The 25,081-nt window shown below is 39.0% G+C and overlaps 1 protein-coding gene across 1 annotated transcript; it reads right to left on the bottom strand.

Moving 5' to 3' along the window:
• Positions 1-5,132: 5,132 nt before the first annotated feature.
• Positions 5,133-25,081, bottom strand: LOC139725216 (uncharacterized). Its single transcript, XM_071636306.1, has 8 exons — positions 24,948-25,081; positions 17,738-17,827; positions 15,278-15,546; positions 13,679-13,856; positions 12,509-12,660; positions 8,250-8,476; positions 6,437-6,541; positions 5,133-5,201 (listed from the first exon to the last, which is right to left on the bottom strand). The coding sequence occupies exons 1-8, from the start codon at positions 24,998-25,000 to the stop codon at positions 5,133-5,135; spliced, it is 1,143 nt and encodes a 380-aa protein (XP_071492407.1). The 5' UTR covers positions 25,001-25,081.

Raw genomic sequence — 25,081 nt, 5'->3', positions numbered from 1 at the left:
GCTTTGTTGTCATATATGAATATGATAATTGAAATCAGGAAGGACACAACAAAATGAGTGCAGCTCTTTCATAGGGTGCGTTCAAGCGCTCTAAAGCAAAACAAAGCGAACTGAACCAAAGCGTACCGTACCTAACTGTGCCAGATATGAAGCGTTCGAGCGCTCTGTCGAGAAAGCGTACCTCATGAGCTATTTCTAGAAAAGGTCACGCATTTTTTCGGAAGAATGTCATCCACCTGGCACTTAAACTACTTACAGCTGTCCCGAACAAAGAAAATGATGTCTTTGCATTGTGACGTATGCGCATGATACGCACATGCTTTACAGCGAACTTTCGGTATGCTTTGGTATGCTTTGGTACGCTTTTGGAGCACATCGGGAAGTGGTCCACTTTTGGCTCGGTACAGTACGGTACGGTACACTTTAGGAGCATTCGAGCGCTCCTCTGGCGCGGGTACGGTACGGTACAGTTCGCTTTAGGAGAGCGCTCGAACGCACCCTTAGAGGGTTTTGTTATGTCAAGAATAAAAACAAAATACAAAGCATTTGATCGCAGAATGGGTTAAGCGCTATTTTAGACATTTTAAAGTAAGTCAATCAAATAGAGCAAAATTAAATATTTCAAGTGATATCTCACTTGTTGTACAATAAGGAATATATTTTAAGTTATGATTGAACTTATCTCATTTTGTCTCATTATTTTCTGTTTTTAGCAGGTTTAATCACTAATATCTCAAATTGACAAGAATGGAGTTAATTCCTTTTGCGATGAAACTCTTAATATACATGGAATGGGACCTCCAAAATTACCATTATATCAGGTAAAAAGATATACAGTGCACTCCCGTTATAACAAACATTGTTATAACGAAATTCCAGTTACAACAAAGTAAAAAGTCAGATTATCCGCTCTATGTTTTTTATTATCTATATGTTTGGTTATGAAATTTTCATATAACTAAATAAAACTGTCGTTCCTGAGGACTTCATTATAATGGGAGTCCACTGTACTTGTATCTTGTTGCATCTGACCTCGGCTCGTTTTAACATGGTTCCACTGAAATGTTTAAAAAAGGTTACTTCAATATAGCAGGAGGTAGGTCTGTATCACTTTTCAAGTAAACTTCCCCAAAAAGGCATAAATACCTGTACGACTGTAACACTCACAATGTAAATGTAACATTCCTTGTAACATGTGGAAGAATTCATGTTAATACATGCATCACATGAGAACATGCACATAGATATTTGTAGAATTTCAAATATCTGTATCTGAACATGACATTGGATACATCCCTACCTGCTGAAAAAAAAAAAAGAAGAAAAGTACCTTAAATATGAATTAATGTTGCATCAATGAAGCTTCAAGTCTAATTTTTGGTGACTAGAATTCAGGAGCCAATAAGAAATTTATACAAAATGCTTTAGCAGTTCAATTTCGTCTCATATTTTGCATGGGAAATCCTGTTCCAAGTTATATACCTCTGCAGAAGATTAAACACTGGTCAAGGTCACTAGCGCATATAGATATAAATATATGCTTGACAGAGAGTCCAACTGTCTTTTGGAGGGGATTCCTATTAGGGTGATAGCAAATGGCATTTTCCAGTATAACTCAAGTAGCTTCAAATCCAATAGATTGCTGACTAGTTGCCTTTTGTTTGAGCAAAGCTTAAAGTTCACAACCACACACAGGGTTTTTCAATGTGCCCAAGTTTGTTGCAATGTAGTAATCACGGAATTCTCTCATGAAGTGAAGGTGCAGTACTGGATGATATGGGCGACTGTCAAACTGTGTTAAAACTTGTTCCTCCTTTCGACACATGCATTCTTCATCACCTGAAGACCCAAACTAGCTTGACCATGAGACAAGAAGTTGGGAGAAATGGGTCAAAAGTTATCCCACTACAATTCTCTAGGCATCCTTTTCTCGATGATCACCAAAACAAAGATATCAGTTGTTTTTGTTCACACAGCATCTAAACCAGGACCAAAAATTCAAAAAAAAAATTACATGATAACTGTCTATCATTTCAGGCATATAAAGCTATTGAATATCATGAAGTGGGCAAGGTACAGTTTCCTACTGAATCGTTTCTAATCTCAACTTCACAAAAAAAAAAATTATAATTATAATTAAACTGGAGGTTATCTTGAATTGCACAGTGCAGATGCTTTGTAAGAGTTTTCAAGCATTCCACAAAACTCTGGCTCTTTGTATGCCACTGATTGACCAATAATGTGATTAGTTTGTTCATTCAGCACATGACTGATTCTCTTACAAATAATCATGACCTCTTTGTATTATTAAGCTTAACAGCAATCTCCATGTGCAGCTCTCTCACTCACAATGATAATCATCATGATAAAAGAAGAATTAGTAGATTTTGGATTATCTCCAATTACCCAGAGCTCTTTTCAGAACTCCTGCGAAAACTGGTGGAGAAGGAAGCCAAAGGAAAGGGCAAAAGACCAAAAACACACTGGAATGGATCGGGACTGAAGCTCGCATGTGACATTTTCATTTGGCAAATGATTTTTGTGAGGTTGTACAAGCTGCACACATGATGTTACAGCAAGTTGCAGGGGGGGGGGGGGGAGGAACTACTGATAAAGTGCACCAAATGTCACCTGCTGTGGGAAGTGACCAGTTTCAATCTTGAGATACCACCTGTTTGAACATACCCGTTTTTTCTTCAAGCAGTAATGACCTTGTGCCGCTGCCACCAAACAAGACATGAAGTGATCTTCAACTCCCAAAGTACAACTCACTTTCAAGTAAGGCCATCTTCATCAAAAAATCTCATGTCCACATAGATTTCTTTTGAGGTAACTTTTGTTTCCAGAGTGTAGCAGATTTGAATTCATCCGGTATATTCCGCAAAGGATTCTTGTGATCCATCCCCATGAAGGTCTGATACAGCCGTTGAACATCAACTTTGGGGACTGGAACAACTTTTAAACGCTCATAATTCTAAATTTTCCGGTGACAAATGATTTGTCTCACCTTTGTGGTACTTTTAAACAAGTTATCACAAAATATGGTAGCATATTTGGCAAGAATTTGAACACAGGTTTGACCACATCAGCTCTGAAGTTTGATGCAGTTGCAGTTTGTCAGAGAAAAGGCAAACTAACACAATAGGTCTGTTCAACACACCTAAGTAAAATGCTTCATGAAAAACAAAAAAGGAAGGTTTTGAAATTCAGAACGTTCACAGACTTTTTGAGGTTTTGACAGGAGGTAGTTATGAGATGAATCTTGCAATTTTTCAGGAAATATCAACATTTGCTTCAAGCACATTCACTATTTTGTGCAGGCCTTTAACTTCTCAGGCCTGCGGCTCTATTAAGAATGTAAGCTTGTTTTCTGTTTCTCGTTAATGATTATCTCAACAAAGCCTCATGATTTAAATACAATTTTCTCATAATATGAAAATCATAGTACCGGTACATGATCTTTAGTCAATCGATGAGGTGTAGCTACTTTTCTAAGTTACTATCATATCAGAAGCTAATTGCACACACCATATATTTTGTGAGCATAATATATCAGGGGACAATTTCGTAGGTGGTTAAACTTGCTACCAAGAGCCATAATGATGGATTGAGAAATAGATGGTACATGTATTACCTCTTCACAACAATGATAAGACCATGCAAAGTTTGCGATATCTCACCTCTGAGTCAATATACCGTACGTCCCCCAAAAAATTACTACAGTACCCTCCGCAATGATAACTTTAAAAATAGTGAATCAATCCAAATACAGTTTCAGGGTATGAAACTATAAACTCATTGCCCACATCTTATAGAAAACCCTATTCGATTTGCTTCAGTGGTCAAAGAGAAATGAGGAATTTTGTAGAGCATGTCAGGAATCTCTTCCCTCCAAGTTCTGTCTATTGTGTTCAAACACAAGAGCATCCAAGTGCTAAACTTGGAAGAATCAGACTCATGACATGCTTTACAACAATCCACATTTCTCTGTGACCGCCTAATCAAATTGAATGAGGTTTTCTTCAAAATAGAGCTAAGATGTTAAGACCCTAAGGTAGCATATAGACAGTTAATTCATATTGGGTGTTATCAACACGAAAATTTGATTGTAATTTTTTGGGGGACATACTGTAAAAGTGATTGTACTTTGTGCTGCAGGAGGCAATATTTGGGTATGTTGTCGCTTTTGCGAATACCAGTCGACTTGAAAATATGAAACCGTCACAGAGTACTTGGCCTATACGGCATGAAGAAACCACTTCCCTCCCTTTCTCCCCCAAATGGTGTCTGGTCACACCTAGGATTAAATTGTGACAAAGAGCTGAGAAGATGCTAAACATTAGGCCAAAAGAGAAAAAAAAAAGATGTATTGGCGTAACGTGACCAACCCTAAAAATGTCCCCAACCCTAGAGATTTCAAAAAACAAATCTTCATTATCGGCTTCAATGATAGCACAATATTTCGATATCGATAGTGCAATCGTTATTGCTTTGGCGCAGGCGCCATCTTTTTCCGCATTTCACCGGTTCTCATATAAGTTTCACAACTTCCATCATTTTTTTTTCTTTTTTGCGATTTATCCTCTTGATTTTATTTAATCCACATGTGTAGTAGCATGACTTTTTGCTTTATTTTGGTTGTTTTCACAAGCTTTTTTTTTGTACTTCAGTATATGGAGTTGTCCAGTGTTTGCTTCACTGCAAAGTGTGGCAGTAAAATATTGCGCCATGTCATTCACCTAAAAAAATTAATCTACGTACCCTATTTTCATATAGCCCAGTTATGCCAATACAACTTTTTTTTTTTTTTTTTTGGGGGGGGGGCCTTACTTCTGCTTCCTGGGGCCCGTTGCATAAAACTTACCATTGAATTTCAATGGTAACTACTGTCAAAATTAGGCATAACAGCCAATCAGCATCAAGGATTATAAAATTTACCGCTAATTTGAAGACTTACCGCTAAAAAGGAGCAGTAGGTCCAGCGGTAAGGGTTTTATGCAACAGGGCCCAGATGCACTCTCTAATTCTAATTGCATTTTTCGTCATAACACTCTATGATAGATTTCTTGCATTTCTGTTGTGGTTTTCTATTCTTATCTTTTTTCTTGGAACATACAGTACGGGGGGCGATGTCATCCAAGTATATCGATCTCTTCTTCGTCCGATGCCTCTTCCTTTATACTCTGTGATAGCGAGAGAACCTGGAAAATGGGAGAGAATGAATAAGGGATTTAGTTAAGGAGAACATCCTGACATAAACTGTAAAGCCCGCCGCACACTACACGATTTTGCACCGATTCACCGGTCTTAAGACCTTAAGACTAGAAGTGTGACGTCACAGTCTTGCCATTTTCTAGTCGTACGACTGGGTCTTAGCGCCAGTCGTAGAGATTTGACATGTTGAATTTCTATGACCAGTCGTGAGCTTTCAGCCATTCACAATGCAGTAAAATGCAAGCGCACACAGTGCGCATTGCGCACGCTTTACAGTCGTAAGTATACTCGGTCGTGTAGTGTGCGGTGTCCGGTCGTACGACTGGTCTTAAGACCCAGCTTGGCTTAAAGACTTTAAGACCAGTCTGATCGTGTAGTGTGCGGTGGCCTTTAGACAGGTGATTTGCGACGCTTACGCGAGATACTACATGTACATGTGTATAAAACCAGAAATGTTCGTATGTATTTTAATCATGCAAATTTTGCAAGAGCCGAGATTCACAAAATTCAAATGGACGTCAAAGTTCTTGTCTACACTATGATGCATTGGATGCCAGTGGTAGTTGGTTCGCAAAAATTTCATGCCATGAAAAGGACGTGGGCTCCAGTTTGTAAGAATTTGTGCAGTGAATATTTCTTGCTTTACACAATGCTGAAGTTAATTCTGGTCACTGTTAAGTACACAAAGTCAAAAATAAAATGGCATACAAATGATAGCAGCCAAATGAAAATTTGAGTACTAAACCATACACTTTCATGTGTATAAAACTTTTGCAAATTTCCTCCGGAGCAAAGATTTGCAAATGTCAAATGCACACGAAACACAAAAAGCTTTTGTCAACACAATGCATTGAATGCCAGTTATAATGTATGCAATCACGGTTGGCAATCCAGTATTAAGCTTCATGCCACAGAATAAGTTGTCTGCTCCAATTTGAAAAAAGTTTCACGCAGCAAATGTCTATTGTCTCCCATGGCAATATCTACAGGCACAGGTAAAAAGTGAACAACAAAGAGCTGTAATTTGTTCGAGACAATTTCAAAAAGTACTGACCTCTCTTGTTTCCCCAAATGACAATTCTACAGCAATACCCCTCTATCGGTCATGAAGACTCACGCACTTACAGAAAGAAATTACACATTTGGCAAATTATGAAGAATAGAGGTAAATATCTAACATCAACGGGAAAGAGAATGAAAATTGTGAGGATTTTTAGTCTACCTCTTCCTTGTGAAATAATCCACTCCTTCTCTCCTTCGACGCTTGGCGGTAGTCTTTTCTGGATCTCCTGCGCCACGCCCGTAGTGATTTTTGTCGCTTTGATCTCTGAAAAGGACAAGAAAATTGCAGACATGGTAAGTAGAGATTGTTACTATCACAACAGAGAAGGAGACACACATCAGACTACAACAGTCCATGACTTCACAGCAGGACGGTAAAAAGAAAATAGAAAAACTATAGAAGCACTCTGAGAGACCTCCGCCAAGCATGCAGCTCATTTCCACCTTCCACCACTGATCTTGTTCTTCCATAGAGATCAGTGATTTCCACCCATACGTATGTGTGCTGAAAGTTGCCTGATTTCCCAATAAAGAAGCTTTTGTTGCGTCATCAATTTCTAGCTGCGCGGTGCGCCTCACCTTAGCAGAAACTAGAGCATGCACTGAAATGCACTGAAATGCATATGAAAACCTCAAAAATGTGCAGCTTGAACTCCTAAGTTCATTGACCCTACCTGCCAAAATATATAGGTATCATACCCCTGTATTTCTCTCCCAACAAGTCAAATGTGAATAAATTTCACTAGTGTTCTGTATTCTCCATCCGTAAGGTCACACAAATTTTCACTGAAAAGAAGCAATGAACTCAGGGCACAGCCTATGCGCCAGCACAACCAGATTATGGCATGTTCAACCTAGCAAATAAGCTGCTAAACCACTGCACAAGTAATTATGTAAAGGACTATGCAATTTGCCAAACAGCAACTCGATATCATACAATGAATCAGTCAATCTTAAATGAACAAAGCTTTTTTCTGCAATTAATGAATTACAACTTGTTTTCCTTTTTTGTTATCATCTACCAACCGCTGTTGCTTCCGCGCCTTTGTTTGGGAGCGTACGCGCAGCGCCAACAAGTCGCTTTGCCGAGCCGTCCAGACTACTGCACAACGTGTCCACTGCATTGTAAAGTAAGCTGTGTGAATGAAAACACAAACATGCACACACTTTCTTATACAGGTTTTATTCCGTAGTTTGGTATATGAATATCCCGCACATGCACTCAGTACTCCTTCACATCGAGGGACATGGAGTTTGCGTCATTCAGCGTTAAAGGGACTGTACAGTACCGGTTGAGGTGAGGATTCAGCTTGTAACATTTTGCGAGATACTTGGAAACCACTCTATGAAATGTTAAAGACCATACAATTCTAAGGGGAATCAAAAGTTTATTTGATGAAAATCGGTTTTGAAATGACTGAGATATCTAAAAACGAGGAAAAACAAAGAGATCCAAATAAAAGTCGGGGCTTGTCAATTTTATTAGGATCGCATTTTTGGATATCTCAGCCATTTCAAGGCCAATTTTCATCAAATAAACGTTGAATCCTTCTTGAAATTACATTCTCTTTCATATTTCATGAGAGGTTTCTCTTTATCTCACCAAAAAAAGTTATAAATCTGAATCCTCACCTCAACCAGTACTGTACAGTCACTCTAACACACACACACACATGCACACACACAAAAGAACTAGGAAGCATGCAAAATCAGGCAGAAATGCAAACAGAATTTGTTGTCAAAACTTACAAAAAGAAGGGTGAAAGTTTCGAAAGGAAAAAACATTTTTTTTTTCTTCTTTATGTCGCCAAAGTCTGGATGCCGCTTATGCGGAGGTGCGGCCTTTTCGTCTGAGAATACGGTCCCTAAGAACAGGAAATTACTGTGGCATGCAGAGAGTTAAAAAAGAAGACAAGACTCACAATCTTTTCCAACTTTATCATCGTAGCGACTTTCATGTGCTGCAAACTCACCTTTTTGCTGCCTATCGACGACGAGGAGCCCTCGTCATAGCTCCCTCTATGTTGAGGGGAGGCGGGGAGGCTGGCACACTTTCTCCGCCGCCCGTTGCCGCCGCATCCCCGCTTCCTCTCCGGTCGGGCCAGGAGGAGCTCGGAGTCGCTCACCTCCCCCTTCGCCTCGTTCTCCTCGAGGAAGGTCTCGAGCCGTGCCAGCATCGACTCACTCAGCATGTGGGCCTCTGTGTGTGACAATGAGTAAATGTCTAAGTATACAGTGGAATCATGTCATAAAGAGGTTGAATACAATTCACTCCCATTATTACAAAGTCCCCGGGACCAGTAGTTTTCTTTGGTCATATAAAAATATTGTTTTAGCTGAACAGACAAGTACATAGAAATATAAACATGATAACTTTATGATCTGAATTTTTACTTTGTTGAAGCAAGATGTTTGTTATAACTGTGTTCGGTATAAGCAGAGTCCAGAGTACACTGTCTAACAAAACCCTCTAAATGTGATTTTGCATGCCTTAACACTATATATTTCTTTGGTTTTTGTGCCCTGATATAGTGAGAAACCTGATTACCCACGCCGATGTAATCGGCAGGGGGTTATGTAAAGGGTTCCGTATGTTTGTTTGTTTGTTTGTTTGTTTGTTTGGTTTTTTGTTTGTTTTTTTGTTTGTATGTTTGTTTGTTTGTTTGTTTGTTTGTTTGTTTGTGTACAAGATAACAAGAGAACGGGTGAACGGATTTGCACGAAATGTTCAGGGAATGTTTGGATAATGACAGGAAAGAATCGATTAGATTTTGGTGATAATCGGTTGACCCTTGCAAATTCTGTGTGACCTTGAAGTTTTGACCCCATGGTATAGTGACCACTCTGAACATTTTCCGTTTCTTTGCGATTTTCCGCTACCATACAAATATGGCGCGCCATTTGATCAATAATGCCGATTAACTGTTCATCGCCGAAAAACACTGTTTATCGGCGATAAACACTGAAAAAACACTGTTTATCGGCGATAAACAGTGTTTATCGAACGAAAAACACTGTTTATCAAGTGATAAACAGTGTTTATCGAGAAAAACTATGTTTATCGACCAAGTGATAAAGTGTTTATCGAGAAAAACTATGTTTATCGACCAAGTGATAAACAGTGTTTATCGACGAAAAACTATGTTTATCGATCGACCGATAAACAGAGTTTTTTTGTGATAAACACTGTTTATCGACCGCCGATAAACGGTGTTTATCGAGAAAAATTCTGTTTATCAGTTGATAAAGGTGTGATAAACAGAGCTTCATCTTGATAAACAGATTTTATCGCTCGATAAACAGAGTTTATCGCTCGATAAACAGTGTTTATCGCCGATAAACAGTGTTGTTGGTCGATCGGCGCGCCATATACAAAAGCGCATCTCCCAAACGATCCGACTTCGCTGCATGCAACTCTGTTCGTAAGACGATCCAACTTCGCTGCTCAACACCATTCGTAAGAATTTCGAAATTTACGTTTATTTGAGGAACTATGTCCTTTTTGATTTATGAAAGTTCGGGGTTCGCTCTCCGTCGTCACAAACTGTCCCGTATTTGGTGATTTTTCAAATTAACATTGATTCTTTTTTTGTTTGTTTGTTGGAGGAGCATTCCTCAATCATGAAATAATTTTGCTCGGTCCCAGTCACACTGCACGATATGCGCACTCATTGTCAATGCGTGTTCAAGGCCGGTGAAAATGCATCGCGCTCTACCCTGTTGGCGCAAAATTGCATCGCGGACGTTGCGGCGCTCGTTGGTGACCGAATACTGGTGCAGTAGATATTTGCATTCAACCCTTGCATTGAATAATTGCCGTAGGGGGGTAATTGCCCAGGGGGTACGTAAATTTTGTTTTTCTTTTTCGCTTTTGTGGATGCCATCAAAGATCGTACACTCATACGACGTTTGATACCATCACACTCTCGGCTTGCTATATAACCCGCAAGAAAACGGCGTATTTCTCGATTTTTAGCGTTATTTCAGCGACCCGTAGACCCTAACATGTTACTCTTAAAACGCGCGCTTGGAAAAGTTCCGATTCTGCACTTTTGACAGTGGAATTTGGGGTTTTCGATGGATTTTTGGAATAGACTAAAGGACTTTCGTGTTGTGAATGAGTGTTCTAGTATGTGAAATGATGTGATTTGCGTGTGATGTGACTTTAGAACAAAAGATCGTACACTAAAAGTGTAAGATCTTTGGTAGAACTCACAGGCTGGTGATAAGTCACGCAGAACTGCCCAGTGCAGTGGCTAGTTACCCACGCCGATGAAAATCGGCAGGGGGTTATGTAAAGGGTTCCGTATGTTTGTTTGTTTGTTTGTTTGTTTGTTTGTTTGTTTGTTTTTTTTGTTTGTTTGTTTGTTTGTTTGTATGTTTGTTTGTTTGTTTGTTTGTTTGTGTACAAGATAACAAGAGAACGGGTAAACGGATTTCCACGAAATGTTCAGGGGATGTCTGGATAATGACAGGAAAGAATCGATTAGATTTTGGTGATAATCGGTTGACCCTTGCAAATTCTGTGCGACCTTTAAGTTTTGACCCCATGGTATAGTGACCACTCCGAAAATTTCCCGTTTCTCACTTTGCGATTTTCCGCTACCATACGAAAACATAAACTCCCAAACGATCGGACTTCGCTGCTCAAATGTTCGTAAGAATTCCGAAATTTACGTTTAGGCCTATTTGAAGGACTATGTCCTTCTGGATTTATGAAAGTTCGTTCTCCGTCGTCACAAACTGGCCCGTATTTTGATGATTTTTCAAATTAAAATTGATTGTTTTTTTCGTTGGAGGAGCATTTGCTCGGTCGCAGTCACACTGCACGATATGCGCGCTCAATGTCAATGCGTGTGCAAGGCCGCTGAAAATGCATCGCGCTCTACCCTGTTGGTGCAAAATAGCATCGGGGACGTTGCGGCGCTCGTTGGTGACCGAATACTGGTGCAGTAGACATTTGCATTTAACCCTTGCACTGAATAATTCCTGTAGACACTAATCATAGGGGTAATTGCCTAGGGGGTACGTAAATTTTGTTTTTCTTTTGCGCTTTTGTGGATACCATCAAAGATCGTACACTCATACAACCTTTGATATCAACACACTCTCGGCTTGCTATAAGCAAAATATCCCGCAAGAAAACGGCGTATTTCTCGATTTTTAGCGCTTTTTCGGCGACCCGTCGCGTAGACAATACTCTTAAAACTGGACTTAATTCGCGCGCTTGGAAAAGTTCCGAATCTGCACTTTTGACGGTGGAATTTGGGATTTTCGATGGATTTTTGGAGGAGACTAAAGGACTTTCCTGTGGTGAATGAGTGTTACCGTATGTGAAATGATGTGATTTGCGTGTGATGTGACTGTAGAACCAAAGATCGTACACTTCAGTGTACGATCTTTGGTAGAACGCACTGGCTGGTGATAAAGGACACTGGCAATTAAGTGACCGAATTCTGGTAGATGACCGAATGCACAGTATGTTTACCCCGACTTTGTACAAGGCGTGGGTCTGCCGCCTTTGACGGCCCCTCTCTAGTTAAAAGATTGTAATGGTTTTAGGTCCTCATTATTATGAGGTTCACCTGTATTGCACTGTATGATGCTGTATGGAATACTTTATACCCGATAGATTTCAAGAGTGTAATATATCACACACTGAGACTAATAACAATTTTGCCATTCATGATCAAGTACTGTAATAGCGTGACAGAATGATACTAAGTGTAACCTTTGTCAAGAGAATAGAAAAAGATTCCCTGCCTTGAATATGGTCACTTTATACAAAAATGAGTCCATGTATTGTATTGGAGCACTTCTATTCTTTTTTTAATTTGTCTTTCAGGAAGACTTGACAAAATCAATGTGCTATTTAACATGTTGGTGGCTCATCTTTAAAATCTAAATTCACTGATTTAGCTGTATATCACTGGACAAATATAGGAAGAAAACTCAAGCTCACAGATGTTTTGCTAGGATATCTATGAACACATATCACCATGCTAGAAGGCTTTTTTGACATGATTTATTGTAACACAACAGCTCATGAGAAAAACTGAATACTGTTAATCCAGCTCAACACATTTTCATTGATTTGAAGAATTTAACAATTGTTTAAAAGTTCAATTTTCTTACTTCACACCTTCATTTTTACGCAATATCAGGACAGTTGTATCTTGCTTGACCTAACAGCTTAGATTTATCAATAACAGCTCTACAGAGCAGGACGTACCAATGACGAAATCGTTGTCGCTGAGTTTCGACCGTTTCTCCTGAGACATCATCGACATCACCTCCATCCTCTCACGAGGACCGAGCAGTGAGCGGAGGACAGCAGACAGGTGCTCGGCCACATCTTCCTGCTCCTCTATAGTCATCTCATTCCTGTTAATTGAGATGAGAAGTGATACCAGTCAACTCACTTCACCCTTTGAGTCCCAAGGCACTCATGAGCTACATGTGTAGGTATAGAGCAGCTCTTGATTCGGTTTGACGCGAAAAGTCACCAATTTTCATTTTTCTCTCAAGAAAATTTTTCTTCAGACCTAAGGCCCGTTTCATAAACTTGTCATCAGTGACAACTGCCACATTTCTATGACAAATTTGCTCTCAGCCAATCAGATGCAAGGATTTCAGTAGCTTGTCAAATCTATGACAACTTGTCACTGATGACAAGTTTTATGAAACAGGCCCCTGATTACAATAAGACCAATACATTTTTGCAAATCCTCCTCCGTGGATAAGTTCTGTCTGTTTCTAGATATTTCAGAAAAATGAAAATTTGTGAAATCTTGAATACAAAACAAATGGAAAGTTGTTCAACACCTACATCACACAGAGTTGCCACTCTATCTTTAATACTCTCTAAACTCTGATAGATATAACTTTTGTGTGTAAGTCTGACTTTTTCTAAAAATTTCACTGATCTAACTCACTGATTTTTCTGTTCTGTTTTTTTTTAGACATGAAGCTGTGTAATGTGTGGTAACATGGCAGCAGCCAATAAAATCAAGAACAACATCTAGCTTGACTCTGATGTAGAGTAGCAATGTGCATCAGACTACAGGAAGGTCTTCAGGATTGAGAAAATTCATTTCTATTTCTACCTTCCTCTGGGAAACACATTATACTCATCATATATTTTTGCAAAATTTGTGGATGGGAACTTGTAAGACAATTTTGTGAGAGTTTGTGGAATACCACTGACGGAATGAAAAAGAAGCATTATCACTTTTAAAGAAAGAAAAGAAAAATGAGGATTAGGGGGATTAGGTAATCTCTGTTCATTGGCATTGACAAGTTTCTAAACATCTCTTCTAATCAGCAAACACTGCACTCCATCATGTGTGACAACTGGCGACAAAGCACTGTACAGGTTAAACATGAGACAAGCAGTCCTCACCATCTCTTATCCTCTGTCCTCTTCTTCTTCTGCCTTCTCCTCTGCTGGGCAGTTGACCTTTGACCTGTGACCTTTGACCTACTGCTGTCAGATCCAGTCACTTCAATGCTGCTGCCCTCGTTGATGCACAGGTCTAAGTCAGCGTCCGGCGAGTCAAGGAGGTCAAGGGCCACGGTATCTGGGTTTTGGGGGGGGGGGTGGCAAAGATGAACATGTGGTACACATGACTTGATTGAATCCTTGTACTTACCAGGGTTCGAAATTGGTGATGGTCCGCTGGCCATTGGCCACCCGAAATCACGTCAGACTAGCTAAAAATCGTAAAATTCTGAAGTGACTAGTCCATCTGGCTAGCCAAAATATTGCTTCAGTGTCAAAATTGATTCTAAGTAGTCCGCCTGGCTAGTTTAAAAAAAAAAGTTAAGTGCGACCCCAGCTTACTGGATAAAGGGTGGTTCCATAGAAAAATAAAATTAAACTTGGTTTGAAAACAGACTGGTTGCAATAAGAGCACATGACAAATGTAGATAAATCTTTCACAAATCACAAAATAAAGAATAAAGTACATGGTGACCTCAGTATGAATGTTACAATGGGCAAAAGTGGACACACATCCGACAACTGAGAACAAACGAGCAGTTAAATCTACAACATAATAATTATAAAACCAGAAATATTCACATGAATTTCAATTTGGCAAATATAAAACCAGAAATATTCACATGAATTTCAATTTGGCAAATATCGCGAGAGCCAAGTTTTGCAAAATTAAAATGCACGCGAAAGTTCTTATTTACACTATAAGTATTGAATGCCAAAAATGGCAATTCGCAAAAACTTCATGCCGCCAATTATGTCACCGGTTCCAATTCGCAAAAAATTTCTTGCTTTACTGTGAAACTCTCTCAATTGTAAAAGACTGCAAACAGTATTTTATTTGTCTCAAGTCTAACATATCGTTACAATCATGGGAACCTTAAGATTTACCCATTGGTAATACAAATGTACAATGAAACTCACAGTTGGGATTGAGAAAATTCATTTCTATTTCTACCTTCCTCTGGGAAATACATTATACTGATCATACATTCGCAAGCATAATTTGTGGATGGAAACTTGTAAGACAATTTCATGAGAGTTTTATGAACAACAGTGATGGAATACCAAAAAAGTATCATCACTCCCCCCCCCCCCCAAAAAAAAAAAGAAAAGAAAAGAAAAAAAGATCAGCAATTTCCGACTTGTACATAAACCCCGCATTTCAGTTATGGGAGGCAATATTTTAGCAAATTAGTGAATATCACTTGACTCAGGAATTCACAATTTACTACAAACGAAACAAAACATACTGAATACAAAGTATTAGCAAAGTAAAGAATTACAATAATAACACACAGAGAGAGGAGGGTAGAACACACTCATACACCACAAGAAGAGATAATATTATGTATTAATTATACTACTGAATGATGTTCATCTTTACCATAAAGTATTCGTTCAACTCTGGTCCTCACATCTGGTACCCAAGACATAAGGCAAAAAACAAACAAACAAACAAACTAAAACACAAATTAACAAATTATTTACACAATCCTCTACCTGCAAAACTGGCATCTTGGAGAGAACTTAGATAACCGCTATTCAAGTAAGCTCCACTGATACTAGCAAAGAATCCCTCCGAATCCGCCTCGTCGTCCACCCCTCCTCCAGAAATGGGGCAGTCCTGCGTGCCGGCATGGCATGTCTTGATATCATCAGGCGTTCCCCTCTGGTCGTCGTCGAAGTCGATTGGTTCCGAGTACTGGATGCTGGCTGAGATGGAACTCACGTCATCGTCATCCAAGAGATGGGGAAGTTCGTTGAGTAACCTGGAAACAATAGATAATTTTTTCAGAGCTAAGGAATTGCTTCATTTACTCTATAATGATAATAATCATTATCATCATCATCATAGAGGTATAATGTCCTTTACCACTCAGTCTGAGAGCTCAAAAGGCATGAAAAATTTCTCACAAAGCATAAAAGACAAAAAGAAATGGAGGAAAGAAAGAAAATATTCAGAAATTGCATCATTGACCAATCATATGCTAAATGAAATATTTAACGAGTCTTTTTCATGAATCAAGACTTCGAGACAATTTCGCAAGTGGTTGAATTTTCAATCATGGAGACCACCCGGAGTACAGTAAAGTCAAAGTTGGGAGTGTGAAGAGTAAACCTGCTCAAAGCAAAGGAAGCAATGTTGCATTCACTGTGATGGAATTCGCTATATCTTTTTTTATTTAAAAAAGAAAATAGGCATGCAATTGTCCTCTTTTCTCTGCAGCACGAGACTTCAAACACAAGATATAAATTCAAACATTCCACAAGAATCTGTAGAATATCAGCAAATTCATTTTCTTTGAGTGTCTGTAGATTATGACAACTACATTACTTGTCTATTTTTGTGATTGAAATGCCACATGAATTGTTTACATGCCTCACTCTTTCAAAATGTTGTTTTTCATAGAAGATCAAGGTTTTGTTCACAAAAGATGGAATAAAAATGTAATGTCGCCTCAGTGACCAAATTCATTGTAAAATTTGTAATTATTGTCAGTTGCAGAAATTGCAGTTCACTAAACTGTAGAAACCAAAAGTAATTGATCACTTCTGAGTATTTACGTCATGTTTCATGGTACCATGTAACTGTTACATTTTGTAATGAATTGATTGTGAATTTCTTCATGAATAAAACCTAACACTAAGATGTCTCTAAGATTGATGCAAGATAATTCATCAAAACCTATTGACTTCTAACTTTGTTTCCTGCTTTGTATTCTAAATCTGGATGTCAAGTATCAAGGTATGTATTGCCTACAAAAAAGAATAGAATGTAAAGCAATCTTTTTCTGCAGGAGTCTTGGTTATGTTCATACACAACAAAAACTGTTTAAAAAATAAGAAAAGATTCATCATAAAACAATGTTTCACAGACCCAAAAACAATTTTAGAAATAGGATTTAGATTGTGACTTCTGAAAACGACTGGTCATGTAGGCTCAGTCATGTACAAAATAGCTCATTAGCCCCCCCCCCCCCCCCCCCATTTTTGAAGAGAAGTTAATTAACTCTCTATGTGCCATGTTCGCATGCCGACTTGGTCGATGCAGAGACTCCAACCTCAAGCACCCTTCTGATCTGGAGATTCTCCCGCCTGAATCCCCTAGCAAACGGGAGACTCCAACGTGATGTGCGCGAAGCACGAAGTTCCTTGCTGTCGGGGTCCAACTCTAGGGTCCTAGATGTTATCTCGTGCTATCTAAGGCTTATTTTACAACATACGATGACACAGAGTAAGAAATCATTTCAAGCGGTGAGAACAGGAGATTTTGCAAAAATGGGCTTTCGTTGAAAGTGGGAGAGTTGAAGTCTCTGTCGATGGCGTGCAACTTTGCATATTCTGCTCAAACACACAAAGCTGCTCAAACTAAACATCATAAACTCAAACTAAATATCACAGAACAATGAAAGCGTTTCTTGTGATTCCATTCCTGTTACATGTAGCTTGCATTTTATGTGGTGATTGGCTATATATGAAGCAGTGTTTCCCACTGGATTTTCCACTAAATTTTGAGCCCCTGGCACTATTTTGTGTGCAAAATTCATGCCTCTACAATAATGTAGCTACTGGTCACTTGAAAGAAAAAAAAAAAATGATCATAGATTTGTCATACAGTTTTGCTCATTACATGTCCAGGGTAACAAAAATATATTTAACTTACATATTTTTGAAAAAACAGAATGATTCCTCAAAGAATGATGACGTTGCTTTCTCAGAATAATGTGGCACACAGGAGGTTTAAACCATGGCACATAAAGAGTAATACAAATGTAAGTGTAGCGATACCCCTGCCACATTATTTTGCTCAAACCTAGATTCATTCAAAAGTTATGCAATCTTATCAAAGGAGGGGGGGGGTAGTTTGTGTGTGTGTATGTGTGTGTGTGTGTGTGTGTGTGTGTGGTACAGACTTTTAATAGTGTACATTGTTGTAGGTCTACACCTCATGGTGCTCACCTTGTGTTCTCAACCAATGGGAGCTCGGCGTCCTCTTCGTAGTGCCCCGGAATCAGCAAGTCATCATCAAAGTGCCGGTGGAAGAGGGGGCTTTAGTGGGAAAGAAAAACAAAGCAATGACACATAAACTCAGACTGCAGGATATTATAGTGTCTGTACAACAGTTTTACATAAAGCATGAATCATGCCTCTTTTGATGTGTGAAACAACATTTCCTCTGATATAAATTTATCAGGCTATCCCATTTAGGTTACAACAAAATGAAACACTTACATGTACATAAGCAGTTGGCAAAGCTTTGAATTAAACTTGTGGCATGACTGAGCCACCTGTAATGCACCACGGAAATAAGGTTAGTCTTGCCTCCTCATTTCTCTCACAATTCTTTGTGTTTTGTTTTTTTTTTAAGTCAAGCAGTTTCTGTTGCCCAATGAATGTACACAAAGGAGCACATACACCTATGTGACATAGCCTGAATAAATTTTGTACAGCTGCAGGTGAAGTGTGGACACTCCAGGCTTTCAAGCGGATAATGTAAAAAAGTAGGAATAAAGTAGGAACAGAATCTCTAAAAAAGTAGGAAAAAGTAGGACATGAGAGGGAAAAAGTAGGACATTTGAACAAAAAAGTAGGAATAAATCAGGACATGTGCAGGCAATTTGGAGTAGTTTTCGTCGAGACTCACCAGAACCCTTGATGTTACATGTAAATCTTAATTTGTACTCACAACCCTGCTGCCTCAGCCTCACTTTTGCTCCTAGGAGAGCCTGAAAAATACAACAAAGGCAGACATTCCTTAGAACAATGTCAGGAAACAAACAGAAATGCATGTTCAATCGTACAGGCAGTATGAATCTTGATCACTTACTTTAATACTTGCATAGAAAACACATCATTCTGTGATTGACATGAACACCTACCATTGTGACCCTGCATCGCAACACCAACAAAAGTCGCTACACATGGATTTTTAGTTAAGAGAAGATTCTAAAAGAGCAAACTTTAAGCTTAAAAATGATGTATAACTCGATATAACTGGACTCTCCTAACCTATCCTAATACTGGAATGAAGCACACACTCTGGAAAATGTGAACTGAGTAAAGGGGCTCTGAAGTATAGCGTCTATTCAAGCGCTTAATCTTTATTAAGCAGTGCTAGCTCTGCAATGAATGGAACAAATAACAGGATGTTAACCAATGGAGCAGCAACAATGAAGAGATTAGCAGATTAAGCTTTGCAAGCTTTATTAACACATTCTGTAGATGATCAATGCCGACTTTCAGAGTAGTAGCATCATCCTTCCTAAAGTTATTGGAGTTGAAAGTTAAGAGTATGGACAGTTTTTTTTTTAAAGAAATGAAAAGAGGACTCTATGAGAAACACCTAATCACACTATTCTACCAAAAAAGTGTTCCAGAAAAAGATTGCTAAAAACACAATTTCCTTTTCGTTTTATGATCCCAAACTTTAGTATGATATAGAAGAAGACTTGCTCTTTCAGAAAATATGAAAAACTCAAGATTGGCTGGGTTGGCCCATATTTCAGTCCTAACACAAAATCAGTGTGTAAGACTTATTGTTGGTTTTGTGATGCACGGTCACATAATCTTATCATCCCACAAAATATGTCATAAACATTCCATGATGTGTAAGTTATACACTAATGCCAAAGGTATGTTGTACACTTCCATAATTAAAAGATGACATCTTTTATCTACAGTTATTTGAATGTTTTGAAGTTGTGAAGACGTGCTTCATTTCAAAATGTGAAAATGAGTGGAAATAAGGATATTTGACACAATCAATAAAAAAATATGACACTTTTATCTCCATTCATTTAAAGTTGTGAAGATATGTTTCACTTCAAAGTGTGAAGAAGACTGGAAATAAGGATGTTTGACAAAGCTATTCAAGTAATGCTCAAGACTACTATGCTTTCAAGTTCCAGCTGAATGACCATGAGATAAGCAATAGATTAACTTTCCAAGAGACCTTCAATTTCAAATCCATGTAAGCACGTAACATGTGTTCAAACATTTTAAAATAACAGGAGAATTTAAACTACTTATATGTAGCAGTCAGTATTAGTCTCTGAGAGCATGTGTTATCATAACTTCTGGCAAGACATGCATGAAGAATGGATTGTCTCATGACAGTGAGGCCTTACGAAGTGAAATTATACCTACCAATGCATTAACATCTTTATTTTGCAAATCCTGGCCCACTACAAATCTACACACTCAAATACTGTGAGTTCATGGCACAGTGTCCACCACTGAATTTCCAGAGATATAGATTATCTTGGTACTATCATATGATATAGATGGAAGTATATTAAAGGCAAGCTCAATTTGAAACACTTTAACCAATAGGACACAAAACATCCAAAGAGAGAGAGAAAAAAAATCAAATACTTTACATTTCAGTATCAATCAGGGAAATGTAGTATTGTCACATGTAGAGTAACAGAAGACTAAATATAACCAAATGACTCCACTTTACAAAAGTGAGGAGCATATATGCACATCTGCTTTTTGTTTCCTATTGTCTGTAGTCTTACTGACTTTATAGGTAGCAAAATGACCATTTTTGATAATTTTCTGTAGATAACGAATATAAATCAGTTTTCATTTCTTTGGCGTTCTGTAGATGATAGATTCCATGTATTCTTGAATGAACTTACATTTGTTAATCTAGAAAGAATGGTTGAAACTTATCATTCCGTACTTTCCAATGACTTCTTACTGTTTGCAATTTCTGCCAAATTCACCGCGGATAATTAATAATTCTTTACATTCAACTTCTTTTCAGCTCATCATGACCCTTTTTGTTGAATATACATACAGCTGTTTGATCTTTTTAGGAAGTTTCTCCATTTTGCAATATAATATCATTCCAGGCACTTTTAAGCTCATTCAATATTCTTGAAATCAAATTTCTTCATACAATTTTGAGAATATCGTATCCTTCAGCCTTTGAAATTTTACAAGGTTGAGGTTCTGCTTTTCATTCTCCAGATATTTTGCTGGCTCAGTATTTCAGCTTGTCGATTTTATAAACTACTCTTTACAAGATCTGGGGAATAAACAGTGACTGTTATTATCATTTAAGTCCTTATTTAAGCAAATACACACTAGATGATCTGTATATTTACCATGCAGTTCTCATCCCCCCCCCCCTTAAATAGAGTGTATTTGTGTCCTTTCAATTTTGATATTCTCCATTGTTCTTTTGGTTTTCACCTTCAACTTACAGCTTTGTATGTTGACACAACTGACATGTTACACATCCATCCATTCACTTTTTTCTTCTTTAAGAAATTTCCTTGTCTCACATTTTACCAAGACTCTTTCACATGGTTCAATATTTTGGGTATGTCACTTCAAACGATACATCACACTTTAACCACTTTCATTAAGGGATTTCTGTTCTACCATTTTCTTGCATCTTGTTCAAACTAGCTGGATAATAAAAAGATTTTCAGCCTTAACTAAAATTTGCAAGATCTGTGGAATAAAAAGTTGTCATGGCTTCTAATTTTTCTGCAAGTTGCTTCCACCAAACTTAACAAACTGCTCTTGGCGGTTCAATTTAAAACATTCACACACTTGCTCTTCTTTGTGGAATTAACATTCATTAGCTTTCCTGCTTGTTTGGGTTTTTTTCAGGTATGCTTCAGATGGCTTTTCTCTCTATATATTCCTGTTAGTTCTGTGTCTTCAGGAAGTGGAATTCAACGTCTCATGGTTTCAACTTCGATCAATCTTTAAACGATAGTGAAATATTGTTTTTACCTCCGCCAAGGGAGGAGGTTATGTTTTCGTTACCGTTGGTTTGTTCGTTAGTTAGTTCGTTAGTTAGTTAGTTAGTTTGTCCGTGTGCAAAATAACTCAAAAAGTAGATAACGGATTGGGATGAAACTTGCAGGAAAGGTTGAGAATGACACATGTACCAAACGATTAACTTTTGGTAGTGATCCGAGAATTTTGGGGGAATTTATGAAGGCTTTTTGACATTTTGGCAGGTAGGGTCAATGAACTTGGGAGTTCAGGCTACGTGTATTTGAGGTTTGCCTGCACGCATTTGAGGTTTGCATGTGCGCACTACAGTGCGTGCTCTAGTTTCTGCTGGGGTGAGGCGTGCCGTACAGCTGAGTGTTTATGACGTAACAAAGGCTTCTATATTGGGAAATCTGGCAACTTTCAGCACACAATGCTATAAGTACATATGGATGGAAATCACTGATATCTCTACGGAAGAACAAGATCAGTGGCGAAAATGATTTGTCTGCTTGGCGGAGGTCTGCGCTCTCAGAGTGCTTTTCTAGTTGTGTTTGTTTTCCTTGAAGTTCCTCCATCCTCTGCTTTCTTCTAAGTTCTTCGAGGTAATGTATGTCTTACCTGTGATACAATTCAACCTCTTAAACAATACTTGTAAGATGTAAAAAGCCATCAACTTTTAAGATTGTCCATAAAGAGGTTTCAGCTCTCCTATTAGTCTGTCTTTACCTTTCAAGATGGCTAAGTAATTACTGCTGTTCTCATTCCTTGTTCACAATTTGTGTGATCTGTTAATTACACATTTCTCCCTGTTCATCTGATTTGATGTCAAATTCTACTTTTAAGTGTATGGCAAGCTTACCTGGTAATTTTGAGCGATGATGACAGCTGGTTCAGAACTGCTCCAAGTCCTAGGCTGCAAAATCAGTGGTATCAATCACATAAAGGTCTTCACAGGAGCAAAAGCTGAGGCTGGCAGCAGTCTTGTGGTTGATTGGATTGTGTTGTCCCTCTTTCATGTTGAAGATAGAGGCTCTCCCCATCGGTAAGAATCTGCAACTAGAGTCTACTCATCATTTCTGAATATCAACTATTCAAGTAGCCTTGCACATTTTTTTTTGCGGGTTTTTTCACCAAAAAAGTAGGAAAAAGTAGGAAAAAGTAGGATTTTGAGCAGAAAAGTAGGAAAAGTAGGACAAGCAGTGAAAAAGTAGGAAAAAGTAGGAAAAGTAGGAACACTTGAAAGCCTGACACTCTCTCTGTTTGGAAAGAAATATATTCATAACAATCATCTCGAACTCTGAAGTCCAAATCCAAAAGTTGGAGTAAAACAAAAAAGACAACATGTATGGTAAAGAACAGAGGTTTTTAATTTCATATCTGGTCCAACCCACAGGGGCGGATCCAGGAATTCTGTAAAGGGGGGGGGGGGGGGGGGGGGGGCGTGACAGATATTTCTGGTGCCACTTCCGGGTTTCATTTCATTGTTTTTCTTGTTATTTCTTTTGTTTTTTACGAAAAATAAGGGGGGGCGTGCGCCGCTTGCGCCCCCCCTCTGGATCCGCCACTGCACCCATACATAATGCACTTGTCAATGTAATGACTCACCCCACTACCCGCGGACATGGGTGCGTCATTTCCTCGTTTGGTCCGTCAAATTTGTGACCCAGGTGTTCGTCATTTTACCAGCTTTGTCCGTCAAATTTTTGACCGAGGGGTGCGTCAAAATCCCATCATTGTCGGTCAAAATTTTGACCGAGGGATGCGTCATGGTACGTCACTTGACTATGGAAAATAACACGCATTATTTTAAACCAAGGGGTGCGTCCTGGTACGTCACTTGGCTATGGAAAACTGCACACATTTTTGCACTCTACTACCGGATACACGTACCGCGAGTGAAATTACAGTGAGCGCTGTCCCGCGGCAAGTGAAAATCAAATTCGGGAAGTGTTTTGGAATAAGAGGGGGAAATGCTTGCCAGAATCTGGCAAGCACATAATTTAAAAGCCACCCTTTCTCCTTACATTTTCCCTCCAACAAACCCATGAAATCTGTGGTGACAAAGGCGAATTCTTGACAGTAAAAGAAGCGGCAGCAGAAGAAACTGCCTGCCGCATGCCATTTTCTGCTCGCGGGATAGCCCAACCCAGTGCCGTATACGGCACTGGCCCAACCAGAAGTGCGACGCTGTTAGCTGTGCGAATCTCTACGTACAGCGACTAGGCTGTATGTAGTTACTCGCGGGAATGCCGTGGCGTGGTGTGTACCTCCGCTGCAGCAGTATGCATCCACCGCACTAGCAATGGCCGCGCACACACAGCGCATCTGCACACATGTGATTGTCATGTATGGATTGCATGCACAGAATACATACTACTGTATGGAATATCGTAGCAGCAGCGTGATGTACAGTGAATGACGGTACGGTGCTTACAGGGCCATGGTAAGGGAAACTTGCCGAAACTTTTACAAATTATGTTTACGAACCAAAAGAAAATGAAATTGCTTGAATAACACGTATGCAAAAATCGTTTCAGTATTTACGGGGGTGCGTCAAATGTACCGAGGATGTCCGTCAAAAAAGTGACCGAGGTGTGCGCCACTTTCAACGTGTTGTCCGTCAAAAAAGTGACTGTGGTGTTCGTCACTTGCAGCGTTTTGTCCGTCAAAAAAGTGACTGTGGTGTCCGTCAAAAACCCCGTGTGGTCAGTCAAAAAATGACCATGACGCACCCATGTCCGGGGGTAGTGGGGTGCGTCATTACATTGACAAGTGCATAATTTCAACAGATTTCAATATCTGGTCCCACCCAGCAAAACTCTCCATCACATCAGTGAATCACCAAAATTCCTTCCTACCAATTATAGAACCATTGGGCATTGATCATTGTCCATGTCCATTGAGATTACAAAGCACAACAGTGGACACTGATTTGTCCGTTGTCAAGGCAAATCAATACTAATATTTACAGATAAATTTACAGTACAGTACCAGTAGTAGAAAGAAGCAATCGTTCACATGGTTCATATCATACAATTCATATTTAGATTCATATTTAATATACGGGGGAGATTACTCTGTTACTCAGTCACATGCGTGACTCATTAATTGATAAAAAGTAAATGTCTCACGTCTAGCGTCTGTGGACAGGTGGACACGGTTGCAACGGACCCAATGCAATGCAATGGTATCAATGGTATCTGTGTGTCTTATACACAGCCCTGTCGGTGTACACAACGGCGTCTGGTCGGGCTACTTAGAAAAATATCACCATCGACCGACCATGCACCATCCATCACCGTAAACGCACATGACTTTAGAATCATGAAATCTTCACACGAAGTTCAACGTGTGGGACCGATTGCTCAATCGGATGATATTTCCCAGCTTGTTGGACAGATTAGTGGCATAAATATGACAAACGTACCTCTGCACCGGTGAGAAATTGTAGTCTACAGCGACTGGGTAGTCAGCCAACATTTCGTCAACCGTATGTGGTCCGAACAACGACAGAAACCTCCTATTACACTGCTGTGTAATGTATTTCAACACGGAACCATT

This window comes from Diadema antillarum, unplaced genomic scaffold, assembly GCF_040938485.1.
Source record: "Diadema antillarum isolate AM-2024a unplaced genomic scaffold, OU_Dant_1.0 seq00000024_RagTag, whole genome shotgun sequence".
Classification (NCBI taxonomy): Eukaryota; Metazoa; Echinodermata; class Echinoidea; order Diadematoida; family Diadematidae; genus Diadema; species Diadema antillarum.
This window is presented reverse-complemented; position numbering and strand designations above follow the sequence as displayed.

Excerpts from the sequence above, each read along its gene's own strand:
- LOC139725216 (XM_071636306.1), bottom strand. The coding sequence starts at position 25,000 with ATGTTGGCTGACTACCCAGTCGCTGTAGACTACAATTTCTCACCGGTG. Across the intron at positions 17,828-24,947 it reads AATTTCTCACCGGTGCAGAG|CCCCCTCTTCCACCGGCACT; the intron begins GTACGTTTGTCA and ends TTCCCACTAAAG. Across the intron at positions 6,542-8,249 it reads CGTCGATAGGCAGCAAAAAG|AGATCAAAGCGACAAAAATC; the intron begins GTGAGTTTGCAG and ends TGTCCTTTTCAG.